This window comes from Solanum lycopersicum, chromosome 5, assembly GCF_036512215.1.
Source record: "Solanum lycopersicum chromosome 5, SLM_r2.1".
In the NCBI taxonomy this organism is placed as follows: Eukaryota; Viridiplantae; Streptophyta; class Magnoliopsida; order Solanales; family Solanaceae; genus Solanum; species Solanum lycopersicum.
In genome coordinates, this window is record NC_090804.1 from 10,841,270 (window position 1) to 10,860,804 (window position 19,535).

The following is a 19,535-nucleotide window of genomic DNA, read 5'->3' on the forward strand; positions in this document are numbered from 1 at the left end:
AACTTACTCAATTTTATCTCAAGAAATCATCAAAACTGCAATACAACAAGATTTAGAATGAACTTAAGAACACCTTTTAAGAACTCATCAAGAACTCTAATCTTTAAACTTTAAGCATCAAATTTCGCTTAAAAAATACATGATTGGCGTGTGCGTAAACTAACCCAACACTATGGAAGCTTACATACCTCTTAGGGATTATACCCATGGCAAAAATACACCTCTTCTTGATCTCTAAAATAAAACCCTAGGTGATTATTAGGATTATAAAACTGAACCTAATAGGATTAGACCACTAAAATATGACTAAAAACGAGTTAAATTTGATTGGGTAAGGAAAGGAACAAAATACCCGCACTATTTTCTGCTAACCTTCCTTAACCTAACTTCAAAAGGTTATATCTCACTCATCAGAACTCGAAATTTAGCAAACTATGCGGCTTTGGAAATATAATTCAAAGATATTTCCAATGGTATCTTGTATCACACCTAACTCATCCTTTACTAGGATTTATGGTCCTTTGAAGTTGACTCAAAACTCATACTTAACTTAACTCTCAAAATTTCATATTTTTGTTATTCCCAATTTAATTCTTTTTAGAACTCTTGGTGCTAAATCTATATAACTGACCTTGAGACTTAAGAAAATTTTAATTCCACGGTGAAATATCACTCACTACGATTAACGACTCAAGTATTAAATTGAAAAAATTTATGGGGTGTTATAGATTTTGTATCTATAAGTACATTGGTGAACATAGTTGTGGCGTTAAACATGCCAACATTAGCCATAGAAAAATTTCAATCGAAGTGATTGCTTCACTTTGTGTAAATATGTATCGTGATGGCAAGGGTCCAAATGTTAAAGAGATTCAAAGAGCTATGTTTAGTTCTTTTCATTGTAGTCCAAGCTATTGGTGTTAGAAGGTGGTGTGGTTGCTAACGAAATGGTTCGAGGGAAAGCGGAGAACGAATATTCATGCTTACCAGCTTTTTCTTACATGTTCTAGACAATCAATGTTGGTTCTAGTTATTGTCTTATTGCAAACGAGGATAGTTATAAGTTCATGAATTATTTCTTGGCCTTTGGTGCTGGCATTGAGGGATTTGCCCACATGAGAAAGGTAATTGCGGTTGATGGCACTCATTTACATGGTAAATACGAGGGTGTATTATTTAGCAATGTGGAACAATATACAAAGAATCATGTTTATCCGATCGCTTTTTGTGTTGTGGACAAAGAAAATAATGTATCTTGAATGTTCTTCTTTGAGAACTTGAAGGAGATTGTGGTTGATGAACCAGATTTGTGTTTTATCTCCGATACGCACAAGAGTATCGCCAACGGCATTGTAAACGTTTACAATCATGCTCACTACGGATATTGTATGAGGCACCTCAGTGAAATCTCCGCGTAAATCATCATTGTGCAGATTAACTTTATCTTACTACAATGTGGCAAAAACTTATTCTTTGGAGGAGTTTGACAATCATTTTGTAGAATTCAAGAACAAATGTCCTGCAGCAGCCATTATCCTTGAGCATGATATTGGTCTTGAGAAGTGGAGTAGGACACATTTTCTTGCCAACAGTTTTGATATGATGACCACAAATATCACCGAATCACTCAATGCTATGTCGATAAACAAAAGAGGGTATCCCGTGGCCTCTAAATTTAATTCAATTGCTAAGAGTTTGAAAAATTTTTTAGGGAGAGGCATGCATATATCCTCAAATATAAGGGTAATCAAACGGTGCCGGCTGCGGAGAAAATCACAAGAAAAAAAATGATCGAGGGCTCTTGTATGTGGAGAATATAAAGTGGGACGAAAATCAATTTACTATTTTCGGTGCGGGTGTTACTGCCTATGTGGACATACTAGAAAAGTCATGTTCATGTAGGGAATACGATTTGATCAAGATACCTTGTGCTCACGCGATGGCCGCTTTGCGATTGAAACATGAGAATGAGTATGGTATGAGCTTCTAAAATTACTCTTTGCCTTTGTATAAAGTTGAAGCTTACCTTCCTGCATACATATATTCTATTGATGTTGTCCCTCTCGAGTCGAAATAGTGTTCAAGAAGAATTCTTTAATGTAAAGATTCTTCCTCCTCTTGTCGATACCAAACTTGGAAAGAAAAGAAGAAAACTTGTCAAAAGCATCTGTGAGAATTACAAGAGCCAGAAGGAAAAAATGTTCGATTTGTAAGAGAACCTGACACAAGAAAACTACATTTGTGAACAACAACACATCTTAAACAAACTTGATAGAATTTATTTTTGTAATGAAGCTACTGCTTGTTTTTTGCTACTGTAATCGAGCTTCTATTTTTTTTGCTGCTGTAATCAAGCAACTGCCTATATATATATAAATTATTAATATATGAAACTTATTAACATATTAAAATTATTAACATATGAAAATTATTAATGTATGAAATTTATTAAAATATGAAAATTATTAATATATTAAAATTACTAACATATAAAATTATTAAAATATGAAACCTATTAATATAAGAATTATAATTATTAACATATGATAATTATGAACATACCAAAATTATTGATATATGAAAATTGTTAAAATATGAAAATTATTAACTACGAAAATTATTAACATGTGAAAATTATTAATATATGAAAATTATTAAAATATGAAAATTATTATATATGACTATATATAATGTACCAAATCAAACAATGCTTAAAAAATAATCTAATTATAACTAATTCAATTATAAATAATACAAACTAAACGAATCCTTAATGAATTGTCAAAAAAGTTGGAATTTGAACTATTATTTCCATTGTAAAATATGTATATGAAAATATGTACTGGTTGTCAAAATACATATACATCTTAGATAATCGATGCATATCTATGTGTGTGTTGTGTGTATGATCAAACTACAATAAGAACTTCGAAGCTACTGTTTTGTTCTCTGTTTAAGTTGACTGTTAGTCAAGTAACTTCTCATCTTGTTTGAGTATCGGAAAAGGTTCTGGTCATTGTCACCTCATTTTATCCTTATTAGCTCTCAGTCTTCTTTTTGGAGACATCAGACTTTCCGGGTCTAACTACATGGCATTCTTACATAGTAACACCCCAACATCTCTAATTGTTGATAACCAATACATGTTTACCAAATATTAGACTTCAAGACGGATATCGATCAGGTGACACTGAAGAGGCACATATACAGAGTTGTTGTTCTCTTGATTAGACCACACCTTTTTGTTGACAGCGATATCATATGCAAACAACGAAATAGATTAATAATATAAGTTGTCTAAGGTTGGATAAAACCATACAAGTATGAAAATCATCACTATGGACAACATGGAGCTACTTATTAAACTAAACTTAAAATGGTTAAAGGACGAAATAACTTAACTAAAGTGTAAATTATAATAGGACGAAACAACTAAACTTAGCTAAAAAAAAATAGAAAACGATCAGAAGCAACAATTATAAATCTACTTCTTCAACTAATTTGTGTGATGCACACTTATTCCTCGTCATTTATGACCAACAATAATCCCTTTACTTCTTGAACTTATTTGTGTCTTGAACGCTTAATTCTTCATCATCTATGATTAGGTTTCTTTGTTTTCTACTCTTAGCAGCATTAGTTACATGTGCTTCATCCTCATAATCTTCTAAGTCAGTCAACAACTCATCAACAGATACCTGATTGTTCTTCAAAAAGTAAATTTATCAACATATTTATTAACCATGTTAATCCTTAAAATGATTTGAATTTTTATATTAAAACATTAAATGTAATTACATCTCTTTGGTCAATCCGTTGGATCCCTGATCTTTTGGGTCAGTTTCATTTTTGGATAAGTTCTTCCCCTGGAAGAAGAACAGTATGAAAAATAAATTACAAAGTAAACGTAATTGTAAATTACAAACTCATGGTCTATATTGCGCGATCAATATCAGCAGGGTCTGTCGTCTTCCATTTGCATGCTGGATGAGGAACTCGATGACGAGAATACTGGCTCACTGTTTGGTTGCTGGAAGGATCCATTTTGGCAATTGACAAATAAAACACAAAAGGTTTTTGGCATGGGTTCCTTGCAATTTAGGAAAGCGTACGCAGTGTAATCTGCTCTCTTATACCAATTTAGGAAAGTTCTTGATGGCATTTCCATTTCGCGGGGGGACAACACCCTACGGAATATTTGAACTGCAAATCCCCATGACACTGATATGGTCCAACTGTTAGCTTTGTCATAGCAAATGGATTGTTGCATAAGACCAGCCGAGTCAAGCTTCATTGGAACTGTAAGACGCTGTAAAGCTTGCACTCGAGTCACATTGGGAAAGATTGGCTCCACCACATCAAGATGGTGCAACGTTACCAATGGCGCTATTGGATGTGATGCTAGCAGACCAAACAAGTTTCCGTACACATCGTACTGCACATCACCACAAAGTCATAATCAGATATGTCTATATCAAAATGATTAACAATGTATAAGATCCAGTGTGAAATTACTTTTTCACAAGCATTTTCCATTATGTAGCAAAAACAATAAAACTATAAATTCGCGGTAGCACAAGCCTGAGACTCATAAACAAGAACATACAGATTATAACGTCTTTCTTCTTACAAAGACGAATATAGACGAACCATTTAAGACATTCTATGCAGAATCCAGCAATTGATTTAACCTTTAGCAATTCAATTACAAGGAACAACTACTAAACTCCATATTCCATTCCAAATCATCCCAGATATCATCACTAACATTTTTTCATGGGCAACTCAAACCGGATGCTAAAAAGATTTAAACAGAGAAAAACAAATACAAACCACCATTTTATTCAAGGTACCAGATTTGGTTCAATCTGCTTATTAAAGCAGCCTTTTTTCCCTTTTTCTTTCACATAAAAAAAAAGTCATCTTTAAGTAGTATAGAAAGAAGTCTCCATGCTTCTACTACCATTCTTGTTTTTCTTCTTCTATGAATTTGGCACACATGTGCCAATTAATTCTTTGACTTGTCACAGAATTTAAAAAGTCACCAAGCTCCTCTTTTAACTTGCATTAAGCAGATACACATGTGATATGTTTCAAGACTCATTAAGAGTACCCAACTACCAATTGTGGAAATGCTTGCCAAATTTACAAAACCAGCATGTGAGGTCCTCAGATGTTGTCAGAAATGAGCATGGAGAACATATCATTGTAAAAATGGTAAAACAAATCATGTAAATACATAATACATAAACAAACACTTGACAAATATGAACACTCCAACTTACAAAATGATTATCTACAACCTACAAAATGATCATCTAGACACCTCCAAAATTTATGCGTTACGTCAGCATAAGGTGTCTACGAGACACAATGGGTGCCAGTTTGAGTGTTTAGTTGTCTGTTGAGACCAAGTTCAGGTGTCTAGATCTGCACTCTCAAAGTTGAAGAACTTACTTATCAGCTGAGGCCAAGTTTGAGTCTTTTTTTATGTATTATGCCTAAAAACTACACATATTCAAGATTCACCCATGACAAATGCATCAAAAAAACATCATATAGTACTTAAATAAACCCAAAAAAGACTAAACTAACCTGATGAAAACCAAGTTCTTTGGTGAGTGGAACACCAAGTTCAGCCATACAAGCCTGCATTCTATCATCAGAACCATAAAGCCCAGGGTACCTTTGAATGCACTTATCTTGCATTTTCTCAAGTGCCTTGGCTAAAGGATAACTAATAGCAAATCCACCACCCCCATATGCCATATTATACGAAAAATAAATATTTTGCAAATGACTTTCACTTGAACTCCCAATATAATAATACTGATTATGATCATATTTGTTCAAAATACTTACTAAATTATTAGTAACAAAGACAGTATCATCATCACCCATAACAAACCACCTCACATTCTCTATCCCCAACCTCAACGTCTCCGATACAATCCTCGATATCCGTATTGCCGACCGATGACCCTGCCGGTTTTTATAAGCAAACCGGGAAGTATCACCGGAAATTCTCAGCTCCGGCAGAGATTCTCCGTCACCTTTCGAAGTTTTCACCGGTTTATCTAACCATACAATTACTACATAAGAGCTTCACTACAACAACAATAGATTCAATGAAGTCCTACAAAGTGGGGTTTGGAGAGAGTAGAGTATACACATACCTTTCCCCTAGCTTAGAGGTAGAGAGGCTATTTGCTTAGATCCTCAGCTCAAGGAAAAACAGTCCAGGAAAAGAATAATCAGAACTGAAAGCATACTAAAAAATTCTAATCAGTAACTACAATTGCATCTTCAACAAAATCGGAGTCATTTTCCATGGGTTTGACAACTGAATGATTGTTCTGTGGTTTTACCTCATCCTTCTCATTTATATGGTAGTTTTTCCACAAACGAATAGTGTGATAAACAAATTACAAAAGAACATAAAGTCGGAATTGTCCAACTTTACGAAACACAGAGAGAGAGGGTGGAGATGCAGTGTATCACTTGAATATTTTGTCACAAAAACATCTTTAAATGGTAAAATCGTACAACAGTATGCCAGTGTACATCAAAGTCAAAAAATGTTTGTTGAAGCTATATTATTCACATAAAAAGAAAAGTGAAAACAAACCTGATCCTCTCTTGTGATTTTGTGATTCTCAGCACATATTTCAGCACAAACTCCCATACCACAATCATTGTAGACATCCGTCAAACCATCTTTAAGCATTCCATCAACAAGACTATCATGACCTAGACGAGATCCCTTCCTGCAACGATGCCAGTATAGGCCATTAATGAATTGAAGAACAATGTTATTCAGAAGTAATAAAAAACAAGAAACAAAAGTGGGCAACACCAAGTCTACCACATGGATTAGAAATTAAAGAAAAAGAAAGTTAAAACAGCAACACAGGCTTGCTGTTTGAGTGTTCATTAAGCTCGTCGTCACGCTTAAAAACAGAACATGTGCATGCTAAGATCAAACAAAGGGAACATGGGCATTGTAGACATTACATTGAATCGTCCCCGAATAGGTATATGACAAAAAGTTTGGAAAAAGCCATTTATTCTCCTTATAGTCGCGAATTCAGTAAATTCTTTCTTCTCTTACTCTTTTTCACAAAGGGGAGAGGAAGGTGGAAACCTTAAGTCTGAACTGTGCTAGCTAAACTGTTGAAGAAAACAAACCTTGCTTCTGTAAAATACTTGGGGACATTAGACATGTTTTCCATTCCACCAGCAACAACAACATCATTGATGCCCAACTGTATACTTTGTGCTGCAAGCATAGTTGCTGCAAAGACGTATATAGTAACATTAAGTTACAACCAAGTCACATCTCGTGGCCCTAACAACTGAATGATTGTTCTGTGGTTTTACCTCATCCTTCTCATTTATGCTCTCATCGATTTCACCATCTTCACTCACATAACCATTGTTGCCGTTTGCCTTCTGGTAGTATTAAATTGGATAATTAAGAATATGTTAGTGGGCTGGATTTGAACCGTTTCAAATGGGTTGAATTTGAGTGGTTGTGGACTGATCAATTAATTATATCTATTTAGTGTGATCTTTTAAATGAGGGGTTACTTTTATTTTTTATAACAACACAGATTTTTTTTAATGAAAAAGATAAAATAATAAAAATACAGATTTTTATTTATTTAATTAAAAAGAAAAAAAAGGATTTTCAAATGGTGGCCATTGGGGGCTGCCACATCAGCGGTTTTGGATTCACATTTATATATATATATAGATTGGCGACTATTGTAGTCAGTAATTTTAATATAATTTAAAATTAAAATTAAATTAAGTTTCCAATTAATGTGCGTCAATCTTATATGCTGAAAGTCCCCACTTTGATCCCCAACTTCGATCTTGGGCATCCACATTTCGTTTTTTAAATATTTTTTTATTTAATAAATTTTGATCCATTGGATCTTCTAATTAAATAAAGAAAAAGGGTAAAGTAATAATGATGTTATATCAAATCTAATTAATTACTCACCTTCACTCACGTCTCTCTAACTGGCTTTTCACTTTCACTCACGACTCACTACTGCAGCGATAATTTTTTGCGCAGATGAAGGGCAAATTTTGAGAGAATCGTCTGAAAGAGGTAATGTAAACTTTTCTTCTCTTTAGGGTTTCAATTTTTTTACGGTAAGGTATTGTCTCATCCTCTTTAGAACTTCAATTTGGTGAGGTACGATAAGTAAATCATTTGAAAGAGGTAATATAAAGTCTCCTTCTCTTTAGGATTTCAATTTTGTTGAGGTACGGTGAAATCTCGTCCTCTTTAGGATTTCAATTTTGTCGAGGTATGGTGAAATCACGTCTTCAGTTGGTGAGGAACGGACTTGCAACTGATAGGAGATTATCTTGAAATCTTTAAAAGAGAGTTAGATTGGTTTAGAAGAAAGCGATACACGCCGCAAAATTTCAGTATTCTATAATTTGAAAATCAAAGGTCAGAAACAAAATCTTATGAAGATAATAAGACGAGAAAACCACCGCTTTCATCGATGATTCACAAATGAAAGATCAATTTTCCTTTCGCTTTCTAGTAATAATCCATATAAAAAGGGGAAATTCACTTTAAATTTTCTTTAGAATATGTATAACTATACAATTATCAGGTAATTGTAAATACTAATTACTATCTATACCATATCTCATTTTGTACTCATCATATATTTACAGTTTGAGTTGAACTGATATCAGTTGCTTATGTTACTTAGCTTACTTCTTGCTTGACATGGGAAGGTAAACTTATATGAAAATAATTGTTTGATATGTCATGTAGCTAGTAAGAATATTTAATCTAAAAATTCTTAGACATTGTAGCCATATGTACTGATTAGTTATTTGTTATTTGATTAGATGCCTTGATTTGTTATGAGATAGATGTTGAATGTACCGTAATGTTTGTTCTGTTATTTCTGAATTCTCACTTGCAGATGTTCGTATCTTATGTGTATACTATTTGTGATGCCTAGGGATTGGTTGATCATCATGATAGATAAATGGTGTATTCATGTGAAAGTTTTGCTAGAATTATTTTATGAACTAATTTACATAATAAAATGCGATGAAGTGTTTTTAGTTTAGAAAATACGAGTTATGATGCTTACATCTAAAGGAGAATTTCAGAACCAAAGAAGAAATTTTGTTGTTTCAGGCTATGTTGTGTTTCTTAAAAAATATTGTTACCTAGTAATATGACCCCTACTGTTTTATAGAATAATCCATCATACTATTCAACATAACATATTCCGCTAGCTGGGTATGTACCGTGGATGGAGTCTAACAAATTTCTCACTTCTTTGTTTGTGGTTTTTTACTTATTGTATGTCATATTTGCTTTCTTACATTGGTTTGAACTTGAGAAGTGATGAAGTCCGAGTTTTTTATGTGTTTGTTTGGTTGTCGTCTAATAGTACAAGTTTATGTTTAAGCCGTTGAATGAAAAAGATAAACATATATGTTAATATGATCAATGTCATTTTTGGTTTTTAAGAAAATGGAGGTGGAACATACTATTGCTATTGTTAAGGTCAAATTCGGTAGTGCTGGTGCAAAACATATTCTGCTGAGAAATGACTTTTTCATGTTTGTAAGAGTTCTAGTGTTCCCGAGTGCTTGACAAGTGAAGAACTTGTGAGAAAAATAGAGAAAGAGAAAATTCTATATATATACACATGTTGTGATAAGAGCTTTATATAGGAGAGAGTTCGTAGTAAGGAGAAGAGCATGTAAAAGTTAATTAGCAGGACGAATATGATTATGCAGATTATAGCAGACAACGAAAGAGAGGATATGAGTTAATTTGTTAAAGTGTACAAGTTTATTGCATTTTTACTTTATTAACTATAATACATCTGTTTCAGCATGAAATTGCTAAATGGTTGCTGACAACTTTATGAATCAACAACTTCAAGAAGTAGTTACTGGCAACTAAAATGCACATGAAATTACTAAATTGTACCTTGCCTAATCAAATCCAAAACATAACTGGATTGAACTTTAGCAAGTTTTGATTCCTTTTTTCACTTCTTCTTTTTCTTCTTTTATTTTCTCTCTTCAATCAACAAATTAGAGTTGATATAGGCTTAATTTTCACACAGATCTGGATTGCTACTGAATTTTCTCGACACTATGCATGCGCCTCCTCTATACTCTCAATTATCTATCTCTTTCCATAATCTGTGAGTTCAAATTAACTTTGAGCTTTTGTATTTTCAATTTATGAAATACTGATTATGGATAAGAGTTTATATTTTATCATTGTGTCTCCTTTTTGTACTAAACTATCAAGATTATGCATTAAAAATGTTATAAGATGTGGTGTATTCTTAAATTATATAAGATTTGGTGTTTTTTTATGTCAAATATGAGCAATTTGTTATATTGTGTAGCTAAAAAATTTCTGTTTATAAGATTTAATTCATAGATGTGTTCTTGTTTGAATTATTGCTAGTTTGTTGAGTTAAGTTCTCAACTTTTCATTTTCGTAGATGGAATTTGCACATCGTAATTGGATGTATGATCGAACTCATCCTAATCATTCGGGGTTGAGAGTGGAATTTATGGACGGGGTTAAAGAATTTATTGCAAAGGCAAAAACTGAAAATGATTTTCTTATAGAAGACACAATTAGGTGTTCTTGTGCCAAATGCAAGTGTATCAAGTTATTGAAACCAGATAAAGTTGATTCCATATTATAAAAAGGAGTTTATGGATAATTATTATGTGTGGACAGTTCATGGAGAGAATGAGGTCAATGTAGCTAACGTTGATTTCCATAATGTGGTAGGTGGTGTGAATAATCCAATAGAGGATAATAATGTTGAAAATTCTTGATTTAGTGAAATGTTGAGAAATGCTTTTGAGATGTTCCCAGGGATTCAATCAGAACCAAATTGTCACGCCCCGTGCTACCCTCGAGACGCGGACACGGAACCTGGGACCACAAGTGATCCTAAGCTAACCCTGCTAGCATGATCATGAGCATACTAAAAATAATAAACTGTTACAGAAGCTAAATCATAATTTAAACTAAAAAAACACGGAATACCTATATTTTGTAACTGAGATATTTGAAAATAATGAGTTTAATACAAAGAAATATTAACTCAATACTAAGACGAAACTAACTATGTCTGAAATCAGCCTCTAAATTGGACTAGAAATACTGGGACAAGCCCCAGCTAAATCTAGCAAAAATTGAAACTAAAAGACTAAATACTGAAATGAAACTCATGACTATTGTCCTCGGAGAATGAGGACTCACCACTGAATCTGCTAAATTGCAGATCGTAAATCGATCTATGCGTGGTCTGGATGCTGAGAACCTGAACCTACATCACGATAAGATGTAGCGAACATGTGCGTCAGTAATTGAAGGGTACTGAGCATGTAGAATAGAAAAAAGTTGAAATAAAACATAACTGAACAAGCATAAAAGCAAGTATAATAATCTGAACATGATATAGAGAATTATGAGCTAACTGAATGCAATGACCAATTTATAACATGCTGAAATTGAATACTGAGTATACTGATAAATGATCAATCCAAGAGAGTCTAAATGAACTGTGGGAGTTACTAATAAGCGATAATAAAATCATATGATCTAAATGTGGAGTCCGATGTATACGCCTCACTGAGAGGACCCAATATACCCTGCCAAAGGTATAAAGGCATGTTGGCGGTATCACTAAAGTGATTGCCCACAGAGGGGACTTACAACCTACTTGGCTAGTAGTTCTGGGACTAATTGAATACGGTGAACACTAGTCCAACTCGGTATTATGCTACTCCCAATGAATTATGTAGTTAACTGATTATGTTTGAATTTTCTGTAATTACTGGATAGCTCAAACCTGCACATGCAAACTCAGAATGCAACATTTGATCTGATAATGATGCATTAAAACTGAGGCATGTATAACTAAATAACTGAAATATCTGACCTAACATGTGTAATTCAAGAACTAAAGAAATACATAGCTAGGGTTCTAAAATTCATGCGATAAACTGAATAATAACTTTACAATCTGATTTGGAACATATATTTAGTAAATTCATGAAGTTCTATCAAAGTTCTAGAAATCCTAGGTTTAATCATGATAAGAGAATCAAGAACTGATTGAAAACAAGGGACCCAATGGGTGAAAGGAACCCATTAGTGAAATCCCACATATCTTGTGATGAAATTCACGAAGAAACACATAGATTTCGGGGCTGGAACTGCTGAAATCTTGTTGCATTCTTAAGCTAGGGTTCTTGACCTTTTTCTCCTTTCTTGCTTCTAATTTTTCTTAGTTTTGATTAATGATTTACTTAGGGTAAGTTTTAGTTATGTTTCTAGGCTTAAACTGACTAAAATTTGATGATTTAGTTTCAAAACGATGTATCTTAGGGTTTAAACAAAGTGCGAAAAGACTAAAAGACCCCTGGGTTAATTGCTGTTGGACCAAACGACGACCTGGACAGACAGTCCGTCGCCATCGATGGTTCATCGTTTGTTCCGTAGGTTGGGCCTGTTCGACAGGCCTTTACTAAAACAGGCATAACTTTTTACTCGAAGGTCTAATTTTAGCAAGGTCGGTGGCTATGGAAAGATAATTCATTTATATATAGTTTAGTAGGTCATGAGACACCTAATTCATTTTGTGTTAAGATTCATGATCATTTGAAGTTGACCCAACTGCATTTTTCCCCCTAACTGTTTGTTAACTTCCACCTACGGTCAGACCTATTGTCCGTAGGTCCATCTACGGATCGTGCTCGTCAATCATGGTTCTTTTCAGATAATGGGTAAATGGAGTGTTAATTGACAGATATAGACTACGGACCGTAGTCTGACCTACAGACTGTCAGTTCGTCCGTCGTTCGACACTTAGTCAAATTTTCCTGGGCTGAGATTTTTGGGGTTTCTGACTCCATCGAAGGATGTGCAAGATGGACCATGGGTCAGGCTACGGTCCGTCGATGGCCACTGTCTATTACACATGTGGATTTTCTAAAAAACTAGTTTTTGGTCTGTTTTGGATACGGGGGGTTACACAAATGATAAGGCTAAGAGCTTCTATGAACACTTAACTGTTGATGTTAGATTGATAAGAATAAAGTCATACTATTCAATTTATCAAGCAGGCATGGATTATATTATTGGGCTTATGAATGACCTTAATCCGAGTAAAATTGACTTACCCCAAGATTTGTACACGACAAAGAAGTTGGTTTCTAAGTAAGAACTTTCATTAGAAAGGATTGACTGTTGTGAAAAAGGTTGCATGTTATTCTATAAAGATGATGCAACTTTATAAAGTTGAAAATTCTGTAATAAAGTTTGTTGTAAGGAGGTAACAAATGTCAAAAGGAAAAAGGTCCCAGTAAGGCAGTGCATTACTTATACCTAGGTTAAAGAGGTTATATGCATCAATGAGTTTCGATCCTCATATGAGATGACATTATGAACATAAAAGGTTACATGGTGTTCTATGTCATCCATCAGATGGAGAAGTATGAAGCATTTTAATAGAGTGTTTTCTGACTTTGCTAGTAACGTAGAAACATTAGGTTGGGGTTATGCACGGATGCATTCACTCCATTTGCAATCTCTGTTTGCACCATATTTATGTTGGCCAGTATTTGTTATGTCATATTATCTCCCCTCGAGTTATGTATGAAAAGTCGGTATTCGTACCTAACTTGCATTATTTCAGGTCCACAAAATCCAAAAAATTTAATTGACATATACATGCAACTTTTGATCGATGAGTTAAAATTATTGTAAAATCAAGGTATAGAAACATATGATCTATTGCATAAACAAAACTTCACATTGCGTGTTGCTTTGTTGTGGACTATAAATAATTTTCATGCTTATGGAATGTTGTTGGGTTGTCAACTGCTGATAAGTTAGCTTACCCATGTTGTATGGAAGTCACAAAAGTATTCACATTAAAACATGGAGGTAAGAACTCATGATTCAATTGTCACCGTCAATTCTTACCAATGGATCATGAATTTAGGAGAAATACATCACCTAAAGAAATGTGGCATAGAGTTAGGGATCTACCTAACGTAACATATTCTCCACAATCTAAGATACCTGGTTATAGTGTTACACATAATTGGACAAAACAGAGCATATTTTAAGAGTTTCTTTATCGTAAGCATAATCTTCTTCGACATAATTTGGATGTCATGAATATTGAAAAGAATCTTTTTGATAACATATTTAATATTGTGATGGATATTAATAACTAGACAAATGATACTTTGAAGGTTAATATGGACTTAAAAGAATATTGCGGGCGAAGTTAGTAGAACTTGACATACCTTAACAACAAGATTCAGAATCCCAAGGCTAGTTATACATTCACTTTAGATGAGAAGAGAAAAATTTGTGATTGGGTCAAGAATTTGAAGATGCGTGATGGATATGCTTCAAATTTATCTAGATGTGTAGATATGAAAAAAGGAATTTGATGTCTATGAAAAGCCATGATATGCATTCAATGACTTGCCAAATAGAATATGGAAACCCATAACAGAAATAAGCGTTTTTTCAAAGAGTTATGTTCTAGTACATTGTGGGTGGAGGATCTAAATTACAAAGAGAGTAACATTTTCTTAGCTTTAGATAAGTTGGCAAGAATATTTCCTCCTGGTTTTTTTAATGTAATGGAACATCTCCCATTCATCTTGTGCAAGAGGAACGACTTGGAGGACCAATTAAAGGTAGATGGATGTATCCATTTGACAGGTGATGAATTTTACATATATCTCTTTTGTGTTAGAATTAGAAATATTTCATCCAAACGTCACAATATATAAAATTATTGACAAAAGTAAGAGGACTATAAAAAATATATGAAGAATGGAGGAATGATGGGTAATGCATATCTGGCAAGAGAAACTTCTGATTTTATTTTATATTATTTTGAAAGTGATGTGTCATGTTTGAGAAATAGGCTCAATCGACATGACGATGGAGGAAGTGTCGATCTTTTGGAACCACCTTTTTTCATAGAGTTGGAAACCAAAATAAGCCACAAAAATATAAAAGTAACCAAAATAAGCCACTATTTTAGTAAGTAACTAAAATAAGCTTAGTGGAAGAAAAAGTTTCACTATATCCAATAATTTAAACGTTTTCCGTTAGTTTCATAACGTTTATTTTTTATATATAACGGAACTTTTTCTTACACTTTATAAAGTGGAGTTTTTTCTTCCACTTTATAAAGTGGAACTTTTTATTCCATTTTATAAAGTGAAACTTTTTATTCCACTTTATAAAGTGAAACTTTTTATTACACTTTACAAGAAAAATATTTTTCACGTCTTGAATAAGCTTTTTCAGTGTTGTCATATAAATTATATTGATTTGATATGTCATTAAAATAAATAAAATATTTCATTATGTATTTTTATTATTTTATTCTGAAAAATCTATGTAAGGACGTTTATACATAGTCGATAGCACCTACAACATAAAGTCTTCTATATTTGTTCATTTCAATTTAAAAAAAATATCTTCTACACCTAAAGTTAAAGTTTCAATTTATTGGGATGACGAAATTATACATGACGGAAATACCATTTATTATAATTGTCCTCACAAACACAATGCTAAATATCCAATAAATGTCCGATATCATAAATTTATTTCATCAATTTATAAATGAATGGGTATAAACAGTACGATTATAATTTGATTATAGTCGGAAAATACCCTACTTCATTTTTATCACATGGACAAGTAAATTTTGGAGAGTGAATTATATATAATGACGAATCGTTGACCGACTTTTTAAGGGTTCGAAATTACTATATAGATCAAATCAAGTCAACAATACTTGGAATCTATGTTAGGAAGGAGCCTAAGATTAGTCAACAACGTTCTCCTTTATCAGTCGATGTTCATCCCTAATTAGAAAATCATAATAGCATTGGTGAATTTTCGATAATTCAATCTACTGATTTTCCTAAAATGACTCATTATCAAAATACTCTTACTGGTCGATATGATTTTGATTTAAACAAAACTATCAATGATAGTGATCGGTAATGCTCAATTATTATATTTCAATTATTGTTTGTTGATTTTGTCAATTATTTATTAATTTATATTATTTATTATTCTTATTATTATATGTTTTGTAGCGGTTTACCTCAGCAAGATAGGGATATTGCTCCAAGTTATGGACTAAATAATTATTTTGGTTAGTCCTCACACTTTGAAATGACGAAAAATGTTGGGACATCCTCAAATTTTCATGTCTCGCCTAGTTTTGACGCAGATGATTATCACTATGTCTAACACTTATTTTTTTAAGTGAATTTTTGATGCAGATGACCATCTTCAAAGTGATTTCTTTTGGAAGCCATGAAAAGAAAAATGAGAGAAGGTGAAGGTGAAGATGAAAAGGTAACTTTTCATAAATTGGAAGATTTTCTTCCACTTTATAAAGTGGAATAAAAAGTTCCACTTTATAAAGTGGAAGAAAAAGTTCCGTTATATATTAAAAATAAACGTTATGACAGTAACGGAAAACGTTTAGAAAATTAGATATAGTGGAACTTTTTCTTCCACTAAGCTTATTTTAGTTACTTACTAAAATAGTGACTTATTTTAGTTACTTTTATATTTTTGTGGCTTATTTTGGTTCCCAACTCTTTTTCATATTCAATCATCCAGAAAAAGGAGGTCCAAAACATACTCATAAGCGAAAATTAACTAACATGGAGCTAAAGTCAGCTAAAACACATGTATTATTGAATTGTGCCCAGGTCCAACCTTATCATAGGTATGTACATATATTACCTAATTCAAAACAAGACTCATTTCTTCTTAACTAATCAAATTTATTATTTTGTTGGACAATTATTTTTTTGATACATATTGAAATTTTGGTGCTTATTCTAGGTTTACAGAGTGGTTTAGAAAATATGTAAGTGTTACCTAGTACTACTAAGTATTTTTAAATCAATTATATTAATATTATAAATTTTTTTCTAATTTAATATAGGTTCATAATCCAGTTAATGATGTGCGTGTCGTGAATGTCCAATTTTTGCGTGATATAGCATGGGACCTGATCATAGATTCAGAATAATGTCTAAGTATTTCATTAATGCGTATAAGTTTCACATGGAATAATGATCCGAAGTCAAGAAAACCAATAATAGTGGGGTGTGGGTGAAACGTAAGAGAAAATTTGATTATTATGGTGTGCTTCAAGAGATTATAGAACTCGAGTATATTGTTGATTGACAGAAGAAAAAGATATTACTCTTTCGGTGTAAGGGGTATGATCCTGATCCTAGTAGTATAAAAGTGCATCCTCGGTACAAAATAATTGAACTTAACCACACGAGACAATATCATTTCTATGATCCATTTATCATTGCAAAAAATGTGAAACAAGTGTATTACATTTCTTCTCCTTTGTGCAAGAACAAATCTTCGTGGCATGTGGTTATAAAAGGCAAGCCTGTGGAAAGAGTGGAAGGTGGAGGATGTATTGGATATAGCATATCAAAATGATATTTCAAGTGCCTGAAGCAATGGTGGATGGTGAATTAGCAGGTGAATTACAACAAAGAGAAGGCACATATGTAAAATTCGATGCTACTATTCTTGAATCAATTCCAACTAATTATGGAGAAGGAACATCTAGGGCTAATAAGGAGGAATCCTAAACTGATAAAAATATGAAACAAGTGATGAGAAATTCCTTGAAGAAAATGAAAAAACTGATGAGGAAGAATTTGATAGTGATTATGAATCAAGCAAATATGATTGACTTGTTTGGAGTGTCTTATCCAATGTTTTTTATGATGTCTTACTCAATATTTTCTATGGATTTTATTAGTGGTTTGTTTTTTTAGAATGATAAGTTTATCTTGTCTGTTGGTATGACTGTTACTCACATTTGTCTAGTTCCTTGCTTTCTAAGGGACAGAACGAGAATCAGAAAGAAAAGAAACAAGAAAAAGTATCCCCGTCTAGCTTCATCATATTTTTCTACTGTTGAGCTACATTTTCTAGTGTACAAGTAGTGGACTAACCAAATTAGTTAGATTATAAAAAAAAATCTCTCTGCAACTATGATTTCATTTGACATGCATATTATAGCCCCTTAAGGTGTTTTTGTTTCCCAAACCATGCATGAACGTAAAATGTTTCATGAATCGGATTGTCCTTTTACATAATATATATAGTGTCAATAATCTGTAGCAGGGAGGAAAACTTCTTAAACAGACCTCACCATGTGTATGCTTCACAATTGAAAGTTGTGTGATTAATGTCATATGTATTGTGTCAATAATTTGAGGGAAATTTGGTAAATATTAAGTGTTTTAAATTTAACTGCTATATGATGTTGAATATTTGGTAAATAGCCAACATGGTATAGTTATTGTGTTCAACACCTGCTTCTACTGTTTGGTGTTATAATTTCTATTATTGTTTCTCTTTTTTTTTTGTTTATTCAATATGCTGGATTTTGAAGTAATGATGAGAAGACAGTTTTCCATATCATTGTACACAATATGAATTCTTTTGACATAAAAGACTGGAATTGTTGATGAATCAAAATATTGAAAGTATTTTCATGAAGAATAACATCTAATGATTTTGTTAGATTGTTATTATAAGAACATTGAACAAGAACAAAGAGTTTCAAGAAGAAGAATAACAAAAGTATGTACAAGTTATGCACAAACTAGCTATGCACTGTGCATGTTTGTAATCCATAAATTCTCCTAGACAAGGTAAGTCAATATCTGAGGGCTTGCATTTTCATTTGAAGCCATCCAATAGTGTCATCAACTTTTTTAAGCCTTCATTAATTGTTTTCAGGTTTTATATTTTATAGGAAAAAGACATAAAAACCCTCTGAAAACTCACTTTAGCACTTAAACTATACGGACGTTTAAATATCCTCCTTAACATCTTTGAAATGAATTAAAAATCACCCTGAGATTATTATCCCACTCTCACTTGTCACATCATAGCGATGTAAGTGTCACAACAACGCCATAGCAGCACCACGTTATTAATTTTTTTCACCGTTTTTCTTTAACACTTCTTAAAATTAATTTCCACTAATAAATTCATTCAAAGTGCATTTTCTAAAATTAAAATTAAAAATGTTGACCCATTTTTATTTTAGTCCACACCTAGCCCCTACCCACCCCCTTACTTCTTTCTTCTTCCTTCTTCACCATTTCTAACTCTTCAATGTTCATTTTTCCCCTCTCCATATTTTCCGACAACGTCCACCATCCAAACTTCTTTCATTGTAACTCTCAAATCACCGTCGAAGCTCCATTACTAGATTCTCCAAAACACCAAAAAACAATCGAATCACCACTTTGCCATCAGTTTCTTTCTTAAAACACCATTGATAGTGAGCTTCGAAGCTCTTAGACGGAGCAACAAAACAACAATAATCAGACCATTTCTCTTCTTTCGCATCTTATTTGGTAAAGCTCCAACACCAGAGAGACAAAGG

At 32.9% G+C, this 19,535-nt stretch overlaps 1 protein-coding gene and 1 long non-coding RNA gene across 4 annotated transcripts; one reads left to right on the plus strand and one right to left on the minus strand.

Annotated features, from left to right (window-relative positions):
* Positions 1 to 3,949: 3,949 nt before the first annotated feature.
* LOC138348514 (uncharacterized) lies at positions 3,950 to 7,537 on the minus strand. Its single transcript, XM_069297926.1, has 4 exons — positions 7,381 to 7,537; positions 7,189 to 7,294; positions 6,629 to 6,767; positions 3,950 to 4,435 (listed from the first exon to the last, which is right to left on the minus strand). Exons 2-4 carry the CDS (start codon positions 7,287 to 7,289, stop codon positions 3,953 to 3,955), a joined length of 723 nt encoding a protein of 240 aa, XP_069154027.1. The 5' UTR covers positions 7,290 to 7,294; positions 7,381 to 7,537; the 3' UTR covers positions 3,950 to 3,952.
* A 388-nt stretch (positions 7,538 to 7,925) lies between these two features.
* LOC101244371 (uncharacterized) lies at positions 7,926 to 18,038 on the plus strand. Of its 3 annotated transcripts, none has more exons than XR_011221156.1 (5): positions 7,926 to 8,119; positions 10,128 to 10,208; positions 16,180 to 16,238; positions 16,369 to 16,444; positions 16,715 to 18,038. It is a non-coding gene; the product is annotated as an uncharacterized lncRNA (long non-coding RNA). The 3 variants fall into 3 exon arrangements; XR_011221157.1 differs by lacking the exon at positions 10,128 to 10,208 and having other exon boundaries at positions 7,936 to 8,119; positions 16,715 to 16,967; positions 17,046 to 18,038; XR_011221155.1 differs by lacking the exon at positions 10,128 to 10,208 and having other exon boundaries at positions 7,948 to 8,119.
* Positions 18,039 to 19,535: the final 1,497 nt, after the last annotated feature.

Coding starts and splice junctions, on each gene's coding strand:
- LOC138348514 (XM_069297926.1), bottom strand. CDS start 7,289: ATGCTTGCAGCACAAAGTATACAGTTGGGCATCAATGATGTTGTTGTT. Junction 6,768..7,188: donor AAGTATTTTACAGAAGCAAG/GTTTGTTTTCTT, acceptor GCATCGTTGCAG/GAAGGGATCTCGTCTAGGTC. Junction 4,436..6,628: donor AAATCACAAGAGAGGATCAG/GTTTGTTTTCAC, acceptor GGTGATGTGCAG/TACGATGTGTACGGAAACTT.